At 38.9% G+C, this 25,886-nt stretch overlaps 2 protein-coding genes and 1 non-coding gene across 3 annotated transcripts; 2 read left to right on the top strand and 1 right to left on the bottom strand.

The window, feature by feature from the left end:
• The first annotated feature begins 109 nt into the window (after positions 1-109).
• Positions 110-25,595, top strand: MTFR1 (mitochondrial fission regulator 1). The gene is made up of 8 exons (XM_050892536.1): positions 110-150; positions 7,168-7,310; positions 10,629-10,727; positions 16,246-16,364; positions 19,577-19,818; positions 21,637-21,889; positions 22,073-22,241; positions 23,886-25,595. The coding sequence occupies exons 2-8, from the start codon at positions 7,245-7,247 to the stop codon at positions 23,943-23,945; spliced, it is 1,008 nt and encodes a 335-aa protein (XP_050748493.1). The 5' UTR covers positions 110-150; positions 7,168-7,244; the 3' UTR covers positions 23,946-25,595.
• On the bottom strand, positions 290-1,282 carry LOC127029901 (basic salivary proline-rich protein 3-like). The gene has a single exon (XM_050915714.1). The coding sequence runs from the start codon at positions 1,280-1,282 to the stop codon at positions 290-292; it is 993 nt and encodes a 330-aa protein (XP_050771671.1).
• TRNAV-AAC (transfer RNA valine (anticodon AAC)) lies at positions 13,507-13,579 on the top strand. The gene has a single exon. It is a non-coding gene; the product is annotated as a tRNA-Val (tRNA).
• Positions 25,596-25,886: the final 291 nt, after the last annotated feature.

Genomic DNA, 25,886 nt, shown 5'->3' with positions numbered 1-25,886 from the left:
GCTGGCGCTCCGGGGTAACGCTAGGAAGCCTCCCCCCTCCCCCGGCCAGGCCTCGAGCTCTTCCGACACTGGCTACTCCCGCACTCCAGAGGAGCCTGCGCCAGGCAGGCAGGCTGGCCCGCCCGCCACCGCCGGGCCGGTAACGACCAGGTAGGGCCGCTGCCGTTCTCCGCTACCCCAGCGCCCGCGGGAGCTGCGCGGAGAGGCCCCGCGGGCACGGCCGAGGCCGCCGCCCACCCGCTGCCGCCGCCACCGCGCAAGCACTGGCGGTTCCCCCTGGGCCCCCTTCTTATTGGAGGGGGGGCCGGTCACGTGACCCGGCGGTCACAGTGGGCGAGGCGGGCGGGGCGATTTCACCCGTCTCCTCCGGGCCCAGTGGCTGCCGGGTAGGTCGCCGCGCCGCAGCCTTGCGGAGGGCACTCGAGGTCCCGCCTCCCGCGGGCGCGGCGACTATTGGTCGGGCTGGCGCCGGGCCGGCCGCGGATTGGCTGCCGGGGGGTGGGGGGGAGGGGGTCGCGAGCCGCGGTGGAAGAAGCGGGTGAGAGAGCGCGGCCGCGGCGGACGGCGGGTGAGGCGAGGCGAGGCGAGGGCGGCGGGGCGGGTGGCGGCCCCTTCCCCGAGGCGGCCCCTTCCCCGAGGCGGCCCGTAGGCCTCCCATTGCTCCTGGGCAGCCCCTCTCGTCGTGCCCCATCCCGGGTTGGGGGCGGTGCGCGAGGGGCAGCGCGACCCGGGCCTGGAGGCCGCTGCGCTTAACGCGCCTCTCCCCGTCTGCTGCGGGCCGCTGCCGCCGCCGGGCTGGGCAGCGCTCGCTCTGCTCTTCCGGCTCAGCCGGGGCCCCCTCAGACCGGGAGCCGTGTGTGTGTGTGTGTGCGGGGCGGGGGGGGGGGGGCTGTTGAGGGGGTGTCCTCGTGTGGGTTCTGCCCTCGGGAGCTCCCGAGCCGGCGCTGAGGGGAGGCAGGGGTGCTGCTTGACTGGAAGTGGAAACAGGCCGCTCAGGGCGTCCCCGCTCATGGCTACTGTCCCCGGGCAGGGCGGCAGGATGGAGCCGCCGCCTGCCGCTGTGAGCGTGGCAGCGCCGAGGGCCGATCCTGGGCAGGGCAGGTGCCGGGCAGGCAACGGCCTTGCGAAGGTGCCGTGCTTGCGCCGCCTTTCCAGAGGAGCAGAGCAGCGTGGAAACGGCTCGGGGTGTTGGGGTCGAAGCTGTCGTTTCTGCAGGCAAGCTGACCGAAACTGAAACCCTGTTACGTTGCTGTGATCGGAGTGACAGGTCACGGGAAATCATGTAAATAAAAGATAATCTGGAGAAGTTTGAGGGATGTTTTTGAAGGAGGTTTTAAAATACAGAGGTAGCATATAGATGGAAAAGGAGCCTAGTCTTAAGGAGTCTGGTGCTTATTTACCTTCTCTGTAAACTTATGATGCTTACTCTGTATACCTTTAGTGATACTGCTGCTGTGCTCAGGTTCTGCAATTGTCATAAGTAACTTGCTAGATGCTTGTTGTTATTTTGTTTAACAAGCTGTTGAAATTCCAAATACTGAGCGTGAGTAGAGTTTGAATGTTGACATCAACCATAGCCTATTGATCTCTGTCTGATTGCATCAGCAAGACTTCATTAATATTTACATGCTGTCCTCAGACAGCCGTAGTCCTCTGTAGCTCTTGTGAAGACAAGACTTACAAAGACTAAATGAAAAGGAAATAATTCTGTCTTCTGATACCCACTGCTTTTTACCTAGGTGATAAAGAAAAAAGAAGGGATCTGAGTTTTCTGCACATCAGCTCTAAAAGCTCCAGTTAACTGTCAGTGAATCAAAATCAGTTTCTTCATAGAGGTCACTAGCTGAAATATGATCACTGTGTGTAGGAACTCAACGTTGTTACAAAGAGAGATTTTGGGGAGGAGGAAATTTAACATTTTAAATGCTTTTTCAGACAAATACACCCTTTTGTTAATAAAATTTGCATGCTCTTGCTTCTCAAAGATGTATCAGAAGGACTGGCATTCACAGAAATGACTAGGGAGGTCTGTATGTCTGGCAGGAAAGTGTGGGTGTATGGTTATGTCTGTATAGTATAATACTGTATGGTTTAGAGGTGTTGAAGGATTTCACTTACCTCTCCGTGGTATCATATTGCACCGTGTAGGTATAACCTCCGCTGAGCAAAGGCTTTTGATTAAACTAGTGTTGAAACATGGATTTTTTTGTTGTTGTTGTTCTCCATCCTTAGCTGGCAAGATATGGTAACAGGGGTAAGGTGATGAATGTGGTTTTGCATTTTGAGGTATATATGATTGGGCTATATTTTTAAGAAAGCTTTACCAACTTCTATGGCAAGTATGTATTATTTTCAATTGTTGATTTAGATTTCATGCTGATATTAGCTTAGATAAGCCCTTGGTTGTCTCTGTAGTATTCACTGACTTTTATCTCTCTTTGCGTATCTTTCCAAACCGGTGTTTCTGAAAGTAGTAGGGCACTTCATTAGTTGTGGCTTCCAAGCCAAAAAATAGACCTCTGTATTTGGCTGTGTGATCTCTGCCAAATACTTGCATTACTTTTAACTGGTCTGTGTCAATTTGGGAGAGGGTCTAGTCCTTTATCAGAAGATTCTTCCTGCCTGTTTGGCTTGCTGTTGCTGTGATAATTTTTTGTTGGCTTTATCTTTCTTTATTACTTCTATAATATGTTTCCTTATGGATATAATTTTATGAGATGAGCTTGGGTCATGTGTCAGTCTAAAAGACTGTGAAGATATGCGTGCCCTAGTTTCCTGCTAAAATAAGGAGGAACCTGCTCTTTTGCGTGTGATTTTTGATGTGGTTGGTATTCCTTTGAAACTGTGCTTCTTTGAAAATTTTGTACTTCTTTATGTTATACATACCCTTTCAATTTAGAGACTAGACCTTTCATTTTTCAGATTTCATGCATTTGTTTATTCTTTGTTAAGGCTGATCTGCTGCATCAAGCCCATTAAGTCATTCTCTTTTATTTTTGTGTGGATCTGACATGAATGAGAGAAACTTCCTTCAGTAAGAAAAATATGAATATCGTATTTCTTTTTAAGAGTGAGAACTCGTAATTTGAAAGAGTCTTGGACAAATACACATAGAAGAATTTCAATTTGAAAGCAGTTGCATCTGTTTTTTCTTTCTTTTCATCTTTCATGTGTAGAACTCACTAGAAAGCCTGGCAAAGGGCTTCATTTCATATTTACTGAGTGGTATGCCTTATGTGTACAGCCTCTAGAGCCTTTATGTTTATTTAATGAACATTTTGTAATTTATAAGTGGTATTATCTCTCAGCTTTGTAGACTGATATTTGATATGACAGTATTGAGTGAAACCTGCAAAAGTGGTTGGGAAAGGTAGGGGCAAAAGAGAGTTCAAGGAGGCTAAAGTGAGAATCCCAGTACTCAGAAATGTAGACCTCCTCATTTTTGAACCAAGGAATTCCTGCGTGTTTCCATATCAGAAAGTAAGTTCTTCAGCATTGCTAATTGCTGTGTAAGTAGAGTTTTATAAATGAAGAACCCATGAAATTCCAACCCCCAAGTGCTTTATGCAGTGAAATGTAATTCTTTGTGTTATTACTCTGCTAACCTCTTTTGGTAATCTTGCTTATGACTACTGCTTATCGTTGTAATAGTTTTGCTTAAGCACAGCAGAAGGACTGTGCTTTATAGCAATATTACTGTCACTCGGGGCATTTTATTGTAGTAATTGAATTGTGGAAATTTTAGGGGAATTAAACTACTACTATTTTTAGTTTAGGTAGCATAAGGAAGATAGAGGATAAATAAAACAGGCATGAATATTTTAAAAGAGGTATTATTCTAGCTTACTAAAAGCAATAAACATGTAACTCCTGCTTCTGAAATTGGCATGTATACAGAGCATGAGAGAAAAATTTGCTAATGTTTTCATTCTTGCTGTCCAGCAGTTTCTTTTGGAATGAACCCTTTCTGTTCTTGGCACATAAAATAATTGTGAAATAACTGAGATTTATGAAGAAAGGTATAGTGCAATATAGTCTGGAAGAAATGAGTATCAAGTTTGTTGGGGGATAATTCTGGAAAACTAATAGATCTCATAAAAATGTCAAGCTGATATACTTAGAAGCATGTTCCTTTTAGATCTCCTTTTAGATAACAGATTAGCTGGAGGTTATTAAAACATGGTGGTTATTCCTTAGTGCTAGGAACTAAGGAAACTAGTCGAGGAACTGGTTGGTACTCTGCACTCTTACAGATGGACTTCAGTCACTTTCTTCTGCAAAAGCAGAGAACAGGTCATTGACAAGAGCAAGGAGTTGATGACCCCAGTCTTAGGTACTTTAAGTATTTAGGCTACAGAAGAAACAGTGATTTATAATGTGAACTATAAATAATCATTTTACTGAAGTAGTTGTTTTGTTGAATGAATGCTGTTTTGTGTTTGGTCATCAAAGTCTTGGAACCTGGAATTATAAAAGGTCATGTAAATGTTTTAGGGCAGGATAAGTATTTTGGACTATTCCTGATGCTTTGGGTCATCATGCTCCTTCTTTTATTCCTGGGCCTTTTGGATCTCATTGAACAAGTTTCTAAAAGTAATCACTAATATTTCAGAAATTGCCTTGGCTAATTTCTGAGCAGTTCAAGGTGAATTTCATTAGACACTGTTGTCCTGGACGCTTATAACTTTTCAGAGTTGTATATAACCTGTTCTAATATCTGTCCCTGTCTTTTCTACCCTCTTCAAGTGAAAACACAGAATATACTGACTATCTATATCACTCATTCCTTTCTTTCCTCTCCTGTTACATTGTGGCTGTATCTCTAGTCTCCTGCTTACTCCTAATACATGTGTAGGATTTTTTTTGTGCCTGTAAGCTGGAACCCATTTTCTACCTTAGCCTTTTTTAACTTACTACTTCGTTTTTATACTATTCTGTCATCCTAATATTATGCTACTTTTTTCCTGCATCTGCTTTTGTGCCTTTAATTGGTTATCTTGTCAGTTTTTATGTCATTCCCTTACCTCTTTACCTCTCAGTTTCTTGAGTTCATGGAGACTTTCTAGACCTGCTCTGATTTCCTCAGAGGAAGTTCTAACACTCTCTTTTCACTTCTGTCCAAATTGTCTCTGTTACTAAAGACTCAGTCCTCCCAGTTGATCAGAAACAAAATAATAGCTTTTCTTCACTTCTTGAAACAAAACATGACTCTGACTATGTCTGGGTATTTTTAAACTAATGACCTGGCTATCTGTTGAAAGAGCAATGTATCAGGATACAGTCATCCCTTTATAGTCCTATCACTTGTCTTTACCAGCCAGTCTTGTCCTTGCAATTGCTCAGCAGTACAGTCTCTACCTTTTTTCCTCTTTTGTTTGAAAGTTTTGACACGGCTTCCGTTTTTCTTCTCTTTGATTTCCACTCTACATGTTTAACAAGTCTGAACTTTGGAATGAGGTGGAGTGCATCACATGTATCGCACTTTTGGAACAGGTTTCCCCTTTTAAAGGAGCATTCCTGTCTCTTTTATGTCAGTGCATGTCTACAGTGCCAGATATGATGCCAAATCTAATATGGGGCATGTAGAAAGACTTGTATTCTTCATGTTTTAGAAACACAGCAGGTGCAATGTGATCAAAGATCCATATGGTCCGTACAGTAGCTTGTCTAAGGGAAGAATAACAGATGCCTAAAGGAAGAATAGATCGAGTAGATGGTAATGCTTCCCTAATAAACTTTTCCAGCTTTCCATAAAGAAGTCCATGGCTTATTTACTATGTACGACTGTAGCTGATATTCATGGCTGTTTGGTAGGTAGCCCATTATTCTTCCCTCTTGTTCTTCTTATAACAATTGCAGTTTCCGTTCTAATCTCGTGGTGGTTGGTTCACTTTTTTTTTTTTTAAAATAACTTTTTTTATCTTACATTTTCATTAGTCCTCCTTTAGCTGATAGATTAGTAGTTTCTTCCTTGTTTATTTGGAAACAAAAGAAGATCCTGTTAGGACATGTCTTTTGCTTTGTGGTGATGAGAAACTAATATCAACTTTTTTTTTTTTTTTTAAGCCTGTCTAAAAAAAGATAACTGTAGAGTTGCACTGTTCCTGCCAAGTTTCCACAAGAAGCAGGTTATTACTAAGGAACCGTAAACTGTTGAAAAAAACATGTGTAATGGAAACAGTGATGGTTTAACTGTAATGCTTGTGGGTACTTTCAAACAGCATAGCTTTTCCATCTCCTGACTTTCAGACTTCCTGAGTACCAGTTCCTTGCTGCAACGTTGCTTTAGTCATCACTCTGTATATATATAGTGGCTTCAGCAGCACTGTTGTTCATACTACAAATATGTTGCTCAGGGTGGTTCAACAGAGTGTTGTTTCTAGCCTGATACACAAAACAAACGTAAACCTAAATATATGGCTTCCTTTTTGTTTTTGGTGGCATACACTTCTCAGTGGCATCCAAGTTATGACTGATGTAGAACACAGTTAAAGAAAAACTACACTATTTTCATTAGAGGAGCAATAAAAACATCTTGATGTAACTGAATGGTGGTACATATAAATAGACAGAATTTGAAATCTGTCCAACTTTATAAATTGCTTGAATATTTTCAGGTCCCACATCTATGCTATTTCCTGTCATTTTCTTGCATTAGTCATTTTTCCATATTTCCTTTCTCTCCTCAGTTGTGGGAAAAAGGAGGGAACAACAAAGCTGTCAGAGAATGTGAATGAAGAGAGGTGATCAGCTTTCTGTAGTTTGTTCCTGCATAGAGATGAGTTTTAAACAGGAATATGGCCCTTCAATCTTAGTGCTAGTCCACAGCTGCAGGCGTTCCATAGCATTCGGTGCTCACTTAGAGCTGTTGACCACCATCATCTATCCAAGCTCAAGTGAGCCATCATTTCCCCAGCTTTTTAATCGTTAACTTTGCAACAGCTTTGATTTCTTAAAAATGATGCTACTAAAAAAATCTTTGTCACCTGTATCAAGTAAATGCCTTCGGAATGCCTGTGCTTTGCAGTACTGGGAATTGTTGTCACCTAACATGTCTTGTTTTCAGTAACTGTTTCTAAAGCTTGTTTTTTTAGAAATACATGTAGCAGTTTACTTCTGTATATGTTCCTCAACATGCATCTAAAATTCTTACGTTTCTCATTTCAGAAGTACTATGGAACCTCTGCAGCCCTGCAGGTTTGGAAGGCTTAAATCCAAGTTTGGAAAGGCTTTTTCCATTCTAGATGATTTGCTGGCTTAAGCGCTTAATTAGGATGGCTTTTGAACAGGTTGGATTAAACATGGAATCAGTAAGTGTTTCAAACTCGCTTCATGTTTTCAGAAAATCAGGTATAGAAAGCACTTAATATGTTTTAGTTTGTGCTTATCTATTCCAGCAGAACACTTTAAGTATACACAATACTTGTATGATTCTGCATTGCTGAAAAAGTATGAAGTTTACTACTTGGACACTGAAGTATTGAGTAATATATGTGTTAAAAATACCATGCAGTTCCTTCTAGTTCTAATAACAAACTGTTTACTTTGTAAACACTGCTTTTCATGCTGGACTTCTATGTGTGTTTTGAAGCTGAAGGAAAAATTTCAACTGACTTTTAACAGCGATGTTAATTCTTAAATAATCTTATTTCTTTGCTCTTACCTCGGAGATATGAAAAGCCCCATGAAACTGAGATGGTGATAATTGTGCTGTATTTACCTCTCCTGAAAGTGTTACAGTACATGAGAGCAACACGGCTGTGTTCTTTACTGGGGAAACAGAGGAATGTGCATGCATAGCTCTCCTCTTGGAGGAAAGTGTGTATAGAGTTTTCTTAGAATGCTTAGCAGAGAGAGGTCTGCTACACATCAACTGCTTTGTCACTGAGACCTTTAGGAAGCTATTTTAAGTACAAGTATTGACCTCAATGCAGTAATCCCTGTAAGTTGTCGAAATATTTTAATGTTTTAACAATGGGGAAATCCTTCACAGCTATGTGCAGTACTTAGCAGGGCAGTTCTTACTCTGGATTATTGTGGCAGAACCTTTTATCAGTCTTGGGAATCTGTGGAGAGCAAAATCTTTATACATTGTAAATTGAAATTACCAATAAGAATCTGTATTTTAGGTTTTTATTTGAACTTTGATCTGAGATTTCATGCAGTGTAACTTTGAAGATTCAGAGTATGAGAACATGCTGGACTACCACCATGGGTGGTGTTGTGGTCATTGTCAGCAACATCTTTCAGCCTAAATAGGGCGGGGGAACAAGTTTTTAATCTATTTCCCCCCATTCTCTAGTTGTATCAAGCTTGTGATAATGCAATTACATTTCCAAATGTCAGCTGTTCTGGACAACAGCAAAACACTGATGCAATAAGAGCATATGACTAAGTAATATTATGCAGACTTGCTCTGCCAGTGCTTCAAGTCAACAAGAAGTTGTGTGAGCTTGGGTAGAGCAGTGCTGAGACTTATTAGCTCAGCTAAGCAGCGTGCTGACTGTATTTGCATAGCTTGTGGCACAGCTTGCATGCAGTTTTCTGAAAATATTGTTCCGGCATATCTTGAATTACCAAAACTGAGTCATTAAAAGTTTTGGTGCACCAAACGACTGTTGTTGAACAACCCCAAGGGCATTTGGGCACCAAATATTTTTGAGGATCTGGGTGCTGGTCAACATCTTGTCTGTGGTCTGAGCAATCTCTAAACAAGTTTTGCCACTTGTTTAAAATGCACTGCACTTATGTTGGTAATACAGCATGTAGTCTAGGCTCTTTTGCTGTTGTGGAAGTACTTCTGTAACTAATTAAGCCTTCCCTTGACTAGTATAATTTTTTTTGAGGCTATCGGCAACAGTTCTGCTTCTAACATTAGAATCTGTTGTGAATAGTGAGGCTGTATTACTGCAGTACTGTAATTTGCTGCCTGCTATTTGCTCAGACATATAGACAAAGAGTAATGTGATAGTCACAAATGTGGGGTCTTTGTTTGAGGCATCCAAAATGCAGAATCAATAGAGTACTCTGCATTGAAAAAAATTGTGTTCAAACTTAGCAGCATATTAAGCAAAAGAGTGTATGTTTCATAGAATGCAAAAAATGGGTCTGAGTGGATTAATGGCAAAGTTGCAGCTCTGATGTGAGGATCTAGCATAGCATATATGCGGTGCACATTTATTTTGTCAAAATTTATACATTCCAATAAAGCCAGAGGAAGGAAAGATACTTGTTTAGAAATAGGCAAAATGTTTGTGTGACGTTTCTGATATAACATAAACTGGGGATAAATACCATGGAGCGTAAATTTTTCTTTTTAATAGAACCTTCAAAATCTTAAGAGTAGTGATCTTTGCTTAGGATATCAAAATGTTATTCAGCTGTGTGTTGTGAAACTCCCACAGCTGCACTACACTAATCACACAGGCAATATTGCTATGCCAGATGAGGGTTGTTTCAGTATTAATAGCCTGGCTTTTATCTAAGTTTTCTTTGTTGGGCAACCTTCTAAGAGGATGTAGAAGTTTGCTTGAAGCTATGAGCCTTTAAAAACTAAGGTCTGAGTAGTAAATTCATAACTACAGCCATAAGTATAAACACTGGCCAAGTTTTTAAAATTACCATACAGTGTTCTAATTGTTTACTAACAACGTACTCTGTGTTAGAGTCTTCCTGTTATTCTTTTTCCTCTTTGCATTGTTTTTGTTGCCTTTCCCTGTGCTGAAATCTTTCCTACTTCTCTCTGGGGTTTTTTTTTGCTTCTGTTCTGGCTCATTTTGTAATATTTTCCTAGGATTAAAGTCTCATTTTATTTCATACAACTATGGTAAATAGTAGAGCAAACATTCCCATCATTAAGTACAACAAAAGAAAGCAAATTCAATCCCTGATGAAACAACATAGAAGAAATCTGAATTGCAGTAGAAACAGTTCGGTGAAGCCAGGTGTGTTAAGGTGCTATGGGCAATTTTCTCTAGGTGATTGTATGGGGTTTTTTTTTAGGACAAAGTTTCATTCTTGTTTATTTATTTTCCCCCTTCTACTTTTCTTTGCTCTTTGATTTCACAGTTACATTTTCATGCTTATGCTAGCTGAAAGTTATTTTTATTAAGACTGGTAGACACTATTCCTGTGTTAGAAGAGCTCTTAATTAAAAGAGAAAAAAGATATTTTGGGAAATGTAGAATTACATAACTTTATGGATTTTTCATGATCAAGTGGCTTTTCTTGAAACCCCTTAAAAAGAGGTGTCTGACCCAATGCAGATTCTTTATTGTCTTGAAAATGGACAAATTATGCTTTTGAAGATGCTTCCAACTCTTGAATCCTTCTGTGTTACCTGATTTATTGCTTTGAATTTAAACTTAATGCAAAGGCTGTCTTGAACTTAAACAGCCGTAGCTATATTGTAATGACAAAAACAAATTTTGTGCCAATTCGGGTATAGAATGTAAGGAGTTCACTGATACAAATTTCAGTGTGTATATATTATATTCTATTCTAGCATGAAAGGAATAACTTTAAATACATTTAGCACGAGCATAGTATGGAAGGATGAGGGAAAACTATTCCAATATGATATAAAAATCAGTTACCTAACAGCTGGCTTCTTTTTCCTTCCCATCTAGGTACTTTGGTCAAGTAAGCCTTATGGTTCATCTCGAAGTATTGTAAGAAAAATTGGTACTAACCTCTCTCTTATACAGTGTCCAAGAGTTCAGTTTCAGGTAGGTGTTCTCAACAGTTTAGAATATGTGTTTCACTATACTGATAAAGGGATTTGCTCTTGCATCAAAAGATTTTAAGCAGATATGCAGTTCATTTCAATAAATGATGACAGGGTTTGTAAAAGCAGAATATGATAAACAGGGTACATAGGAGAATTAGCTTACTTCAGTTCTTCCCACTTCCAGTTCAGATTTTTTCCAAATATGGATTCTTCAGCTTCTGTACTGCCTAAAACCTGAATCCATCTTGCTGTAACACACATAATGAAACTTGAAACAAATTTTTTTCCTAAGGAAATTGGAACTTCTAAAATGAGGCAATACAGTATTAAAAAGTTATTCTTGGAAAAAATATATTAATAAAAGAGAAAAATGTTTGAAACATTTCTATAAACAGTACTAATAAGCTAGGCTTAAGAGGCATGTAAAGATGAACAGTGTTACTTAAAAATATTTGGGAAAATAAACAACTTTATCAGAAAGTAAAAAATTAGTAACAAGATAACATGAGTCCCCTGTTTGCTTTTATTTTAAATACAAGGCTAGCACTGCATAGGTGAAAGGGGAACATCAATTCTGTTCAGCTTTCTGACTTGTTTGCTTTTAACTTCAACTGCGTATAGTGGGAGGGTAAAGAGTGAGGGTAAAAGCTTAAGGAGGAGAAAACCCTTGCTTTTTATAACAAGTCTTTCAGGAACAGATGGGAAAATGGAAGCTGTTACACATAATCTCTTCAACTCTGTGTGTGTTAGGGATAGGGGGTGGGTATAGAATTGGAGAAATTTAGTGTTTGGAACTCAAGCTGAGAGAGGAATGTTTCTTGGGCCAAGCAAGGGTGGGGAGCATAAAGATGAATGGTGGGAATCTTCGCCCACACTAAGACAAGGTAATTTCCACACAGCTAAATTTTTCACTGTTTAAATTAATTTCTTTATCCTATATGAAATGTATGAACAATATTTAGACTTGAAATTATAGTAGCAAAATCAGATAGTTCAGATTACCACAGAAGCCTTTTTGGTGTGATAGTAAAAGCCATGCTAACATTTTGCCTCTCTTAAATAATTACATTGAGAAACTAGGGGGGCAGCCATCTCTGAGTACCAGTGGCTTGGTGAAACTTAAAAAATAAATGTATACATTGTGGGGGGTGGGGATTTGTGCAGGTGAGAAGGACAACAAAATGACATGCTGGATTTAAACTTTTGGATATATAATTAATAGTAGTTATGCCAGCAATAAGGCTCTGTGTGCCTCAGATTTGAAAGGAAGTGAAGTCCTCCTATAATGTGTCTGATTTTCTGTACTGTAAAGGCCATACAAGGGAAGATGATGCTCATTTGCAGATAGTTAGCCAAACACTGCCTTCACTTAATATGGTACATAAAAGAAGACATTTCTGTTTTATGTTCTTGCAAAGAGCTGTAAGATGCATCTGGGGAATCTGTTCCTGAATATTTTTAGTGTTGAAACAAAAATATGTATATGTCTTCGTCTGAATTCTGTGTTAGAATAAATAAAATATTTGCCTTTTTTCCCTCTTAAAGAGACATTCAGTCAGCTTTGCATAGATTTTGTGCACACTAAGTATAAACATTCATCTTCTATCAGATGAAAGGAAAGGATTCTAAAAATAGAAGTACAATTGACAGTGTTGATTGAATTAGAAATATGAATTTCAAAATTTGAGCCTTGAAACATTAAAATTTATATGGTTTATGCAAGCTTTAAACTGTTTTAATGTATAAACTGCTGAACATGTAAAAGTGTGATGCTAACATCTGTTTTTTATGTCTTTATCTCAGCATTAAGATTCTATAGTGAAGTTCAATACTGGTCTCGATCGTTTTTATGCTGTTGCAACTGACGCTTTCCTATAGCTGTCTCTTCCTCTTTCTTTCTTGCCAGCTTTAGCTATATTATGAAAGGACCATGCACTGAACCTTGCTGTAAGTCACTTTATTTAAAAACCAAAGCAAACCTTGCTTGCTTCATCTGAGGCTGCATGTATATCATCAGTGTTTCTAACTTTATCTAAGAGCAACAAACTTTCCACAGGTCTTCATTTTCCTTATGATAAATGGTAAGAGATATTGAAAGAATATCTCTGTTATGTTCATTATTTCTTCTCTTCTAGCATGCTTTTGTTCAGCTAGTCTGAAAAAAAGAGTAGTAGCCCAACATCTTGATTTTTGAGGTCTACTGACTGTTGTATCTGTCTCTATGGATCTTGCCATAGTCAACATTTAAATTAATTGCTAAATACCACTTATGTATTCAGTAAGCAGTGGCAAAGCTTACCTTATGTACTCTATATGGCATGAACAAATGAAAATGGTTCCTATCGTTCTTTTGTATGTCATATTTTTTACGGTTCTGTGTAGTCTTTAGGGGAAGGTAAAGTTTAACTTACCAATATAGCCTATGTAGATTCAACCAAACCTACAATACTGTCTCTCAAGATAGTATCCTTCAGCTACAGCATCTCTGTTCTAGTCCCATGCTTCTCCTGTTTGATGGAAACCTGATAACTCAATAGAAGTCTTCTAAGGAATTGGTGTGCATGTAGCAAACATCAGAATTTACTGGGCTAATTTGAAAAATCATAGCAAGTTCGTCTTACTTGAAGAAGTATTTCCAAATGTTTAATATCTAACTGTATTAGTAATTTGAAATTAGAGTTTTTATTCTATTCTTAAATGTATAAAAGTATTTGTTCTACTTTCCACTTGGAGCAAACAAAAAGTAGGGATCCTGCTTTGATGTCCTGCTAAGCAGTGTTTCCGTAGTGTAGTGGTTATCACGTTCGCCTAACACGCGAAAGGTCCCCGGTTCGAAACCGGGCGGAAACACTGGCAAGGCTGACTCTTTGGGAGTTGGACTTGATGATTCTTTATGGGTCCCTTTCAACTCGAGATATTCTATGATTTTATGACATCAGCCAAAACAGTACAGTGTGTGTAGTCTTTTCTTCAGAAATTTGTGGAGTAATGGGTCTGAAACCCAGACGCGGGCATGTGTGTGTGTGCAGCATACATGCACACTAAAATAGGCAAAAAAGCCTGTGAAGGAAGAAATGAGGGAAGCAACTACATAGTTTCCAGAGAAAGAAGAGCAGGTTACTTTCACTGTTCCATTCAGTTCCTGCCATCCATTCAGTTCCTGCCATCCAGTAGAACTGGGCCTCTGTTTTCAGCTCTCTGTTCTCCTTTTCAGGTCCTGGCAGAGCAGCTGTCCAAGTTTTCTTCAGCTGAGATTGGCTGGAGGAATAGGGTAGTCACAGAGTTGTTTAAGCATCATCCTACAGACAGGCGAAGGTTTTAAGAGATGGGTGTTGGCTTTTAACCTTTAAATTTAAGTAAGAATCTTGCATTAACTTGAAATTTGAAATCCACTGCTATGGAAGGCCTTTTTGGTTTTAGGGATAGAAAAAAGAAACATCTGTATATGGGGTAACAAGCAGATTCTGTTTACATATAAATATGAATAAAAAAGTAAGAAGAAACTTGCATCACAATATAACAGAAGGCTTGCTACTAAATGTTGGATTAGAAGTTATTTATCTCACAATGCAGGAAACCTGGCAGTGGTAAATGCATTCCTTACTGTTGATTTATAAAATTACTTTTGATGTAAGTATGTGTAGTGCCTTTATTTAAATGTGGCTTCAATCTTTTCATGGTAATAGTTCCTCATGTGGCCATTACCATCAGGAAAATCTGTATCACCTGCAAGAAGTGGCTAATGTATTATGGATTTTTTAAATTGCCATTAATACAGACGCTGTGGTCATGAAAATTTCTTTTTATTTTAAAAAAGAAAAAAGCCAAGGAAACCTCAAACAATGAAAATCCTAACATGCAATATAGTATTCTCTAGACTGTTTTAAAGAGAGGCAGGCTGTGATGGTATTAGGCACAACTGTTAATGTGATAAACATATTACCATCTGTGCTGATGCTACCTGGAAAAAACCCTGTTGTTTCCAAATGATCTGATGGTGCCAATACACACTCCTGGGAGCTGTGATAAAGGCTCACATACAAGTTGTGAGAGTGTGAGGTGAAGATGACTAATCTTGATTTCCAAAGCTGTTTGTAACAACTCCTGGGGAAAAACAACTCCAAACCCACAACTTCTATCTTCTTGGGACTTGTGTATCAAAGGCTACAACTGAAATATCTGTGGAAGTTCTTCAGAAATGGTTTCACCTCATCCAGACTGCAGTCCTACTGTGATAGGTCTGCTACAAATTCAGGTTAATGCTAACATTTCATAGTTGCTGCTACATAATTGTTTCCTCTTACAGAGGTGAGTTGCATTGAAAATTGACCTAAGTGCTAACACGCTAGATCCAAGCTGTTTTCACAGCCTGTTACATACTACCACCATCTTTGTCAGTATTACTAGCTTCTTGGCCACTACCAGCAGCAGGCAGCACTTAAACAGCTGCAACGACGCGTGCAAATGTGGCCTGTGGATTGTATGTGATACAAGCAAAAGAGGTGGCATAGTTGCATTGGAGATAAGTAACTCAAGGTGGCAGACTGAGCAGAAGAAATTACTGAAAGATGTTTCAGTAGCTTTTATCTGCTAAGATACTGAGCCCAGGCTGCTCAGTAGTCCAGTGACTGAGTACACATGCCCTTGTCTAACCCAGGGAAGCAGTCAGTATTTCAAAGTGTATTTGAAACCATTTTGTATAGTTGTGGCTATGGAGCATGTACTGATAGTGCAAACAATTTTTCAAATCTCCATTCAGGTCGCTTAACTGTAAATCTTCTAAGAAAGGTTCCAGTCTCTGGAGCCTTGCTCGCCTTGGGCTTCAAACAGCTGTAAAGCTAATGGCAGAACCATGCTGGAAAATGGTCGATTTGTTTGGCATGCTGTAAATAAGATTGTTAGCAAATAGTGTATTCTGTTATGATTGCATCCTACCTCTCATTCAAAGTCTTTGTGATGACTGAGTTAGTAGAAATGGCTTTTTACCCTCCCCCCCTCCCCATGTATTGTACACACCTTTATTCTTGTACAGAAATTCTGGAAGTTGTAGGGGAAGGGAAAGACACTTCAACAGAATTTCACTTTCAAAATAATACTAAATCAGAGCAAAAGACTTAAGAAGTACTAGTAGCCTCAATGTCTTTTTTAACTACTGATCATGAATATAATTTAAAAACATATTAGTTGAGTTAATATAGCAAACTACTTGAGAATGTTTATGTTTGTCTTTAAGGTAACAATTTGCATTGGATTTTTAGTGTTCATGTGATAATATATGTAGTTAGCCATGAAACACTGTAAAGTGTTCAGCAGACTAGATTGAATAGTTTCAAGTCAGTGAAATAGTTCTGGACCAAGCCCAGGACAGAACTAAGTGTGCTAAGTCTACAGATGTGTTTTGTGCATGTATGTATTAATAGTTACATGTAGCCTCACTAAAAGTATTGGGTAGAATAACCATGACTTGGGCTGGGAATAGTGACTCTAAAGCCTTCAATCTTGTCTTTAAAATTTAGCTTACTTCTCATGCCACAGAAGGAAACCATCCTAATCAACTTAAAGAAGATGCAGTGGCCTCCTTTGCAGATGTGGGATGGGTTGCTCAAGAAGAAGGTGAAGTCTCTACAAGGCTCAGGTATGCTCCTCAAATCTTCTCTTTGAACTTCTGAACTGAGAGGAAGAAACCTAGCTTCTCTCCAATGAGAATCTACTGTGCATTGCAATTAATGGACAGCACTTGAATGCTGGGAGAAGAGAGAGGGAAGAGTGGTAAAAAAGGTAGGGTCTGGAAAAGAAGTAGTAGAGGTTAGACTAACAGGATTATGAAAGAAAGACTGGTTTGAGAACATATAGGAGATTGGCTTTATACAAGGAAGACTGTGTTTTTTATTTACTTACTTATTGCAAAGAGTTGCATGTGGCAGCTTCAAGCGACCTTATCCCCACAAAAATGTCTGCTGTGGTATGGCACAGTTGCTAAAACTGATTCCCCAATTCTCCTGAGATTTTCATTAATATGGGGCGGTGTACTGTACAGCTTCCTAATTAGCAGCAATGGTTATATTGACAATCCAATAATTGGCATGTTGTTTTTCACCTTTCTGGGTAAGGCTCTGCAGTCTGCTAAAGGCAATTAAAAAATTATGGTTTGTATTTCATCCTTAATCTTTGTAACAAAAACTGGCAGGGAAGCATGTGAGCACCTGTGTCCAGAATGATGGGATAGGTACTGTTGTGTTGGACCAAGAGCACTACATAGCACTGTAACAACTGCATGAAACAGGTTGGCTGAAGTGATGAAGTTCTCTATTCCAGCCTACCTAAATTGCTGCTCAGAGTAGCCAGAAACAAAGGTACAGTTCTGTAGTGCAGAGGAATGTTTTTCTTCTAAACAAACTAACCTTCCAAAGAAAGGCACAGATTGTTGGCTTCAGAGATTACTGGAGGATACTGTTCTTAATTTGAAAGCACAAAATAAGTTAGTAATGACCTAGATGCCCTCCAACATGACTTGCCACAGTGAAGCTTTGCATAACAAACATTCTGGCACTGCCACATTAATTTCACAAACTCAGAGGGGAGTCACAGAAATCAACACTTGTTTGGGAAACACTATTTGTAAAGTCTGTTTGATGCGAAGGAAATTAACTGGCCAATACTACTTTTGTTTGCACAGAAACATTTTGTTTAAGGATTGAACTGTAAAGCTATTATGTTTAATGGAGACAACAGGGAGAATAGCTCTTTGGTGCTTCAAAGAACCTATTATGAAAGATGTAGGACTTGCATATTTGCTGAGACGTCTGCATGTGAAGGGGGGAAGCGGGACAGATGGATGTGGGATGGGACTAAAATAATCCTGCAGATATATAGTGACCTTAAGGCAAACAGCTTACAATGGAGCATGGTAAGTGAATTACTTAGCAAATATGAGTATTTCAATGTGCACCGTTTATTACGTCTGTACACAGTATTATGTAGTGGAGCTGGTATGTATTAGGTGTTTTCCAGGCATTTGAAATTCTCTGTTTCCATAATATCACATAGGTGTTACTGTTAAATATATATTCACTGTATAATTCAGTAAACAGTCTTGCAGACTTAGTTTTTTCTGTGAATGCAGTTTTGTAGAGGAAGCAACTAAATGACAAATCATTTTTCCTCTACCCCTAGTTAGAGCAGTAGTGAAAATTCATGCATAGTATTTTTCCACAGTGTTAGATTCCAATCAACATTTCCTTAAAACACCATTACTGCTCAGAGCGGAAAATACCCTTTGTTGTTTAGCAATTCTGCTCCTTTAAAGGGTTTCTAGAAGGCAGGTTTTAAAAAGTGAAGTGACCACTGGCTCCTTCCACCTTACTTACCTAGGGAGAGCCAGGAGATGGCTGCCATAGGAAGCATCCTGTTCTCTTCTCAGCTTTAGTTGCTCTCTATTCCTATCTAGATAACAACACCTAAATTTTAACATCCTTGATAATACTCAATTCTGCTTGATCAAATTTCTGCAAGCTGTGCTGATATTTTCTGTCAGTGTTGTGGAAGACTGAAATGTGTATCTAATCCTGATTGAGGTTGTCAGAGCACAGGGCTTGTTCTAGCCTTAAATCTTGGCTCTTGCTTTAAGTCTAGCACAACTGCAGATCTAACATGATGCGCGTCCAGAGTAGCTTAACCCATGCATCCAGAGCGATGGGGCTCTTAAGCTGTGTTAGTCTGGAGCCATTCTACACATTTTGAAAAGTCGTGTCACTAGCCACTGTTCTTACTCTCACGTTTGAATAAATAATGGATTCCTGACCTGCCTGAGAAGTTTTGGGATTGAAGTTAAGGAGGATTGAGGAGTTAAGTATGTGGTCATATTTTGCAGTTATAATGTTTATGATAATCTGTTGTCATTAATCCTTATCAATTCTACTTATAGAATCATAGACTAGTTTGTGTTGGAAGGGACCTTTAAAGGTCATCTAGTCCAGCCTCCCCTGCAATGAGTAGGGACATCTTCAGCTAGATCAGGTTGCTCAGATACTTGAGATGAGATAAACTGTTTAAAAATGTTGGTGTCTTCAGTGAGTACAACCTTTGGTAAGTGTTGATTTGACTGCAGATACTCAGTAATGCCTCAGTATTTAACATTGCCTGAGCTTCGGTGGGTAATAAAGGAAGGCAACAGAGTTGCATTTTCTTGCTCTTGTGAGAAAGAGGAGGGAAGCTTATGGACTGTTCAAAACAGTATGAAGTTTTCTTCTCTATAGTTTTATTTATTGTATTAAAGAACTGGATATAAGACCCTTTCCCATTTACTGATAAGCAGCCTCTGCGTGACTAAGCTGTTTCACGTACTCCATACTCCCAACACTGCTAAAATGGAGAACTGTCCCTTCAGAACTCCAAAAAGTACAAAAATATGCTGTGGAACTAAGAAATTCTTCCTTCTTCTTCAAAGGAATCAGCTACAAGTGACTATTTGCAGCCCATGGGGGAAAAATGGTAGCATTTGGGCAAAAAAAAATTCAAATCTTAATTCCAACAAAAAATACTATAGGTATGAGGCAGAGAAGTAGATTGGGGGTGAGGGGGAATGTATTCCTTTTTTCTCCTGAAATCAAGGATTCCACAAAAAGCTGGCTAGGGGAAGAGAAGAAATACAGCTAGTGATGCAAACAGAAAGGATGTGAAGCTCTTATTTATTTTAAGCTATGTAATGTCTTGGTGGAAGTGATTTATGTAAAGACAATTTTGAAGTCAGGCCTTCAACTTGTATTCCTGGTTTGTATGTAACGTTGCTTTACTTTTTATCTATTACAAAGCCTTTGAAAAAGGAATCTCCTGATACTTTTGTTACAGGTCAGAAGTTTGGTCAAAACCAGCCCAGCCTCTTTCAGGTGAACTACATCATTCTGGAAAGTCCCCATGCAGACAGATGTCCTTACAAAACTCATTGGAAGAACCACCAGTGTCCAGGAGCACAGTGACGGCAAATGAAGAAGCTCTGCAGAAGATCAGTGCTCTAGAAAATGAACTAGCCACTTTAAGAGCACAAATAGCCAAAATCGTAATCTTGCAAGAACAACAGAACCTGACAGCAGGTATTAAATTTGCTGTACTCTTAGCAAAAATTAGTTAATGAATTTGTCCCTTTTATAATTAATAATGTGCTAATTCGTTTCTGTGAGATGCTGCAACACTGAACACTTTTCCATATTGTTGCGGTTAGTTTGGTAGACAGACATAGCATACTAACCAAGGGATACAGAACAGGTCTTGAAGACAAGAGACCTGCCAGATTTTCTGTATTTTCTAATATTCCAAAAGTCTTCAAGTTTGTGTGAAAGTCTGCCAGAATTCTGAATCTGTGGATGAGTAAAGAAGTGTTAAACAGCTTTCAGAGCAAAGCTCATGATAAACATGATAGCTTAAACCAAACTAAAAGAATGTAACTTAATTACTAACACTTAGGTCTTCCCATTCAGTAATGAAAAATAGGCTCTCTGATATCATGAAGTAATCACACAAGATGTTAATTACACTTTTGGAATATGTAATATACATCTTAGGTTTATGAAATAAATAACAGAAAAGGAGATTAATTGTTTACTGGAATAATCTCTGGGATCAGACACATTGTCCAGATGGAACCAAAAGTGGTGCACTGTTTCTGGTCGTAACCAGAATACTACTTCTTTTCCTGAGTTTCTTTCTCCTCTTTCCCTCACCTCTGACTGCCTTCCAGTTCTAAGTCTACCATCTGCAAAGATTAGTGGGAGATGGCCCTTATTGACTGCAGGTGACAGCCATTTGGTTTTCACTCTTTCCAAAAATCACTTAGCAAGTACCGTTTTGCCTATATTTATGTATAAAATCATATTCTGATTCTTCAGCTGCTCTTGTTAGTTTTTGTCTGTAAACTGGTAGCAGTTACTTTATTTTTCCTTCATATTCAAAACTATGAAATAGTTTTAAGGATCACATGGTTTCACTCTTGAATTGTAATTATTGTGGGGGTTTTGTGAAATAACTAATAACTTATTTTTCATCGTTTTCGCTTTACCTCTATTTATTAGGAAAACTAAATTTTGATTTGATTTTTATCATCTTTACCTCCCTCTTCTGGTAGAATATGGTAATGACACTGTGTGTATACCTACACGTACACAGACTCGACTCCTCTGTATTATCTATATACGTATCTTTACGCACTTTGTACTCCAAGCCTCAAAACTCTGGTTTGATCTGGTTTTGCTGATTTCTTTAAAAATGCATTTGAGCAGAGGTTTTGTCCTTTATTTGTCGAGTTATTACTGCTATTATATTTATAACATCAATTTTTACCTAAAGAGTACAGGGAACTTGAAATCAAGATTATCGTGAGAATCTCTATCTTCAGAGAGATGATTAGCTGGCCTAAAAGTCCTTAACCTCAGAGAGCTGGAATAAGCTTCAATTTAAGCACTATTTGAGCTCTGAAATTTACATTTAAAAATCTTGTATGGTAATTTCTTATTTGTGATGATAAGTAGGAAGAAACACTGCTCACGTGGCAGATTGTATGTGACGTCCAGCCCAGTACATGGGCTTCTCGGAAGAAAGTGAAATACTGGTAACGTGAGGAGCAGAACATAACTAAAAGACGTCGTGATGTCCATCCCATTGCACTAAAGACATGAATGCACCTAGAATTTGAACTGGAAATTCAAAGAATGCTTCTCACTCTTCGAGAAGGATTTTTATGTGGCTTTTCAGTTGAGTCTACTTAGATGGTTTAGGAGTGAAGAAGTTATGTGATAATCTAAAGAAGGCAGAGGGGAGGCAATTGAAGCTATTATAGTCATATATTACCTGAGCATTTGTGAGATATAAAGGGGATTTACAAGTAAACTGACGTGTAATGCATGTTTTATTTGTAGCTGGGTCAAGTCCAGTTGCTTCAGCTGCTGTCCCTGTTGCGCCTCCACCACCACCTCCTCCTCCTCCGCCACCGCTCCCTCCCCCAGGTCTACAAAAGAGTATGTCTGCAATTGAGCTCATTAAAGAAAGGAAAAACAAAAAAACGAACTCTGGACAGAATCTGACAGAAAATGGGCCAAAGAAGTCTGAAATACCAAACATGCTAGAAATCCTCAAAGACATGAACAGCGTGAAACTACGCTCAGTGAAAAGGTAGTAAATATAAATAAATATCAATGTATTAACATTTGCATTAATGATTTGTTTTTATGACTCAGAACTATTTCAGGGTGGGACAGATGCTGATGTAACATCTGACAAACGGAATGCAAAAGCATTCACAACTTGTAAAGCTTTGTTTTGGACTATGTTAATGCTTCTCATTTTCTTTTCTAGATCATCAGAAGGTACAAAATCTAAAGTTGCTGACCCTACAGATCCTGCAGCGTTAATAGCAGAAGCGCTCAAAAAGAAATTTGCTTATCGATACCGAAATGATAGCCAAAGTGAAACAGAAAAAGTAATTCCAAAGACTGAAACAAAGACAAAGACTGAGGTAGTGCTGGTGAGTACTGTGATTCTGAACACATGCTTGGACTAAATTATAGTTGTCGTGAAAGCCAACGTATGTCTTTCTGTCAATGTATGCAGATACCTACGAGTTAGCATCCCTGTCCACAAAACCCTATGAACTACTGCTGATATGCCAGGATTTGTGGCAATCATATGTTTTTAGTATCAAGTCTTGAGATTGCGTACTCTTTTGGCCCTGGGTTTAAAAAGCCCTGTTACAGTTTTCTATTTTTTTTTTTTAAACAAAAATCTTTTCTATTGCCATGAGCATGCGATAATCTGAAAACTCGATTCCTAAGGGCTCATACCAGAATCAAATCTGAACTGAGTTTGCGTGTTACTACCAACCTTAACCATTCTGATAGTGCATGTGAAATTTTGAAGCAAGATCCTGAAACATGTCAGCCATTCCTAGGAATGCAGAAAGCAGACTGTTCAGAATGCCTGCTGGATCTTGGTATAGGGAGTTTCTTCTAATAATTGGAAATGCTGAGTAAGTAAAAGCAGTTTCTTTATAGTAGGAGAACGTTAAAATGAAATTATATTTAAAATCCACATCATGGTACAAGTTAATGACTTTAGTTTATTTCAGATTGATTTGAAATTGAAGTAAGGAGTTTTTTAAGCAGTGAATGTTCAAGATGCAAGTTTCTAGCAATTCTAGCAACACTTAAAAAACAGGCTAGTATAGATCAGTTTTGTTAGTAAGCAATCCTTGAAGCCTTGTGCTGTAGAACCAGAGCGGAAGAGTAAAGAGTTATTTTTCCCTTTGTGCATTTGGAAAAATGCACATAAAACTCCAAAAGCTGGCTGCACTCTCAATTAAGTTCTGAGGAAAATAAGATTCCCAAGCCACAAATCTCAGGATTTCTGAGTACTTCAGCTTATTAATGTTGACTTACTTGCCTTCTGGTGTAGGCCTTTAAGGTATATTCCTGTAATGTTCAGCCTGTTCTTCGTAACTGAAAGGCTAGATATTGCCCAAGAATCAATCACTTTTTTCCCAGCATCTCTGGGGCTTTCAGGAAAAGAACATGAGTTGGCAATGTTTTATTCACACATGGGTTTTTCATGACTTTCCAATTTTGAAATTTACAGTCCATCATTTGAGATTAAGGATCATCAAGTCCTCAAGGTTTTGTTACATGATAGAATGTTGATCCGTAATGAGCTAATAAACATCTGTCATCAGTTACTTATCAATATGTAACTTCTTTGCTAGATCAGCCCTCCTATGATATCCTTGTATGATACAGTTTTTAAAAGGACTTGCACAACAACGCAGGCTAGAGTAAGAACAGAAATACTGTTAAACTGCCGCTAGAGCAATTGGTTGTCAACTTCTAAAGATAACTGCATCTGTCGTCTTATTTTGCTGTAGTAGAGTGAACTATCTCTAGTCAGAGCTGCTCCAGCAGATGGTTAGCTGCCTCATCTGAGCGATTTCAGCTGACTGCTGACACAAGTTTCCCTTTACTTTGTGGCTATGAAGTGGGTGAAATCCACATGCAGAGAAGCAGGTTGATAAAGGAAATTATTTCTGCCCAAGTTCTAGTTTTACTTACAACTTGGATGGATAATTTCAGCTAGGTTTCTGTTGAAAGCAATCTGAACATGTTTCTGGTTTCTTTCTCAGTTCGGACCGCACATGCTGAAGTCCACAGGAAAAATGAAGACTTTAATTGAAAAATCTTAACATATTAAGGTCACTACGCAGAAGACTGTTAAGCTGTTTTGTCTACAATCTTTTATGTTGCAAATAGCACTAGTACTGAGTGGTCTCTTACAACACAGGAAAAACCTAATGTGAAATGTAGAATTGAGGCACTAAACATGTTTGTATGTGACTTATCAAGGGGAATAAATTTGACCATTATACTCAGGTATTAATTTTGTATTCAAACCTGGCTTTCTACTCAGACTTACGTGGTGGTTTTAGTTTATTAACACTAAGTTATATATACAACATTCTTTGTGCATAACTGACCACCTTAAAAATTTGTGTACATGTTAATAATGATAGTGATACACCCTTAAGTTAATACCAATTATTTGAGCTCTAACTATAAGTTGCACTACAGTGTTTAGTTTGATACTGAATTTTTCATGTTGAAATCTTTCTTTTAAACTTAATTTTAGCAAATTTTTAGCCCAAAGAAAACCTGAATGCATTCTGCTTCCTACTGAAAGAAAGTGAAAACTTAAATCTGCTGCAGAGGCCACCTGGTATGAGACATTTTAAGTAGTAGCACACTTTTGTGCGGGTTTTTTTGTTTGTTTGTTTGTTTCAAAAGACTTGCAAGGGTAAGAGAGCAAAACCTACTTGTATCGTCCTGTGGCCAAGGTAAAGAGTGCGTGACAAGTGAATAAATCATGCTGTGGGAGCCTCTATGAATAGGTAGTCCAATGAATTTGAAATAACCAGTAGATAGCAGCAGAGTAAAATAATTAATGTCAGAGTACGTGTTAACTAGTGTAGAAGTGGTGTAGATAAGAAAAAAAAGGTACAAAGTACTGTGGGGTGCAAGTTGCCAAAAGTATATTGCTCATCTCAGCTGTGCTAAGAGATGCTCATGGACACCTTTTTACCCCCAGCTGTCTTGGGTCCCTGGATAGGTTTCTAGCAGTTGGGCACTGCACAAGCCCTCACGGTCCTGTTTGCAGGGAAGAGATGGTATAAGCTGTTGCACATAACCTGTCTTCCAGGGGAAGCCCTTTTGGGGACTTCCTGTGGCAGCTATTTGCTGCCAGACCTGTGCAGAGCTACTTCATTCACCAACCACCAGAGCTCACGTCTCCAGCCACAGATGTAGAAAGGGCTCAAGCTAAAAATAAAATTCAGGTTGAAAAAAGCTGTTTAGGAACAAGAGAGCTACAACTTAGCTGCACACTTAAACGAAGCCAGGGTTTGCTCTGACTCTAGATGAGCGTAGAAAAAGCTGAGTCTGGGTATTTCAGTGTTCTAAGTTGATCTGGCTACTGGAACAAGTACAAGTGCCTCTTGGAGCTTCTGTTTTCTAGGAAAAGAAAAAAGCAGCACTTCTTAAATAAAGACAGCTGAATGGCTCTGGCGAGGTTACTGAAGATGACTGAAGCTTTGCTGCTTGTAACTGGAATGTAGATTGTACAATCGAGGAGGATGTTTTCTGGTGTGAAACTTGAAATGGTGTTAATATGTACACAATGTAACTTCCTTCCAAAACGCTCTGCCATTGGTCTTACTGATAGGTCATTAAATCTTTGTGTTCTTTTAAATGCCTTTAAAAGACCTTTTTGACAGTTAATTTTGGTTTCAAGTTTTGTATTTAATGCTCTATTGCCACTATATAAAATTAAAAGCAGTTAAAATAAACATTGCGTATGTGATTTGTGGTACTCTACAAACGATAGCAGCCAGATAGCAGCCACAATAAAGTATAGTTTACATTCTGTTATGGTGACTATAGATCAATGTAGTGACAACTTACTTGCATCTCCTTCAGGACTGGACTACTTACCTTGCTGTGCAGCAGGAATAACAGTAGAGTTAGTCATAGAACAGCACAGCGCTGTTAATTCAGTTACATTCAGATTAAAAAAAAATTTATCAGGAACCAGTGAGAAGTTTCTGCCTCATCACAAACATAACAGGAAGGTA

Source organism: Gymnogyps californianus, chromosome 2 (assembly GCF_018139145.2).
Source record: "Gymnogyps californianus isolate 813 chromosome 2, ASM1813914v2, whole genome shotgun sequence".
NCBI classification, from domain to species: domain Eukaryota; kingdom Metazoa; phylum Chordata; class Aves; order Accipitriformes; family Cathartidae; genus Gymnogyps; species Gymnogyps californianus.
This window is presented reverse-complemented; position numbering and strand designations above follow the sequence as displayed.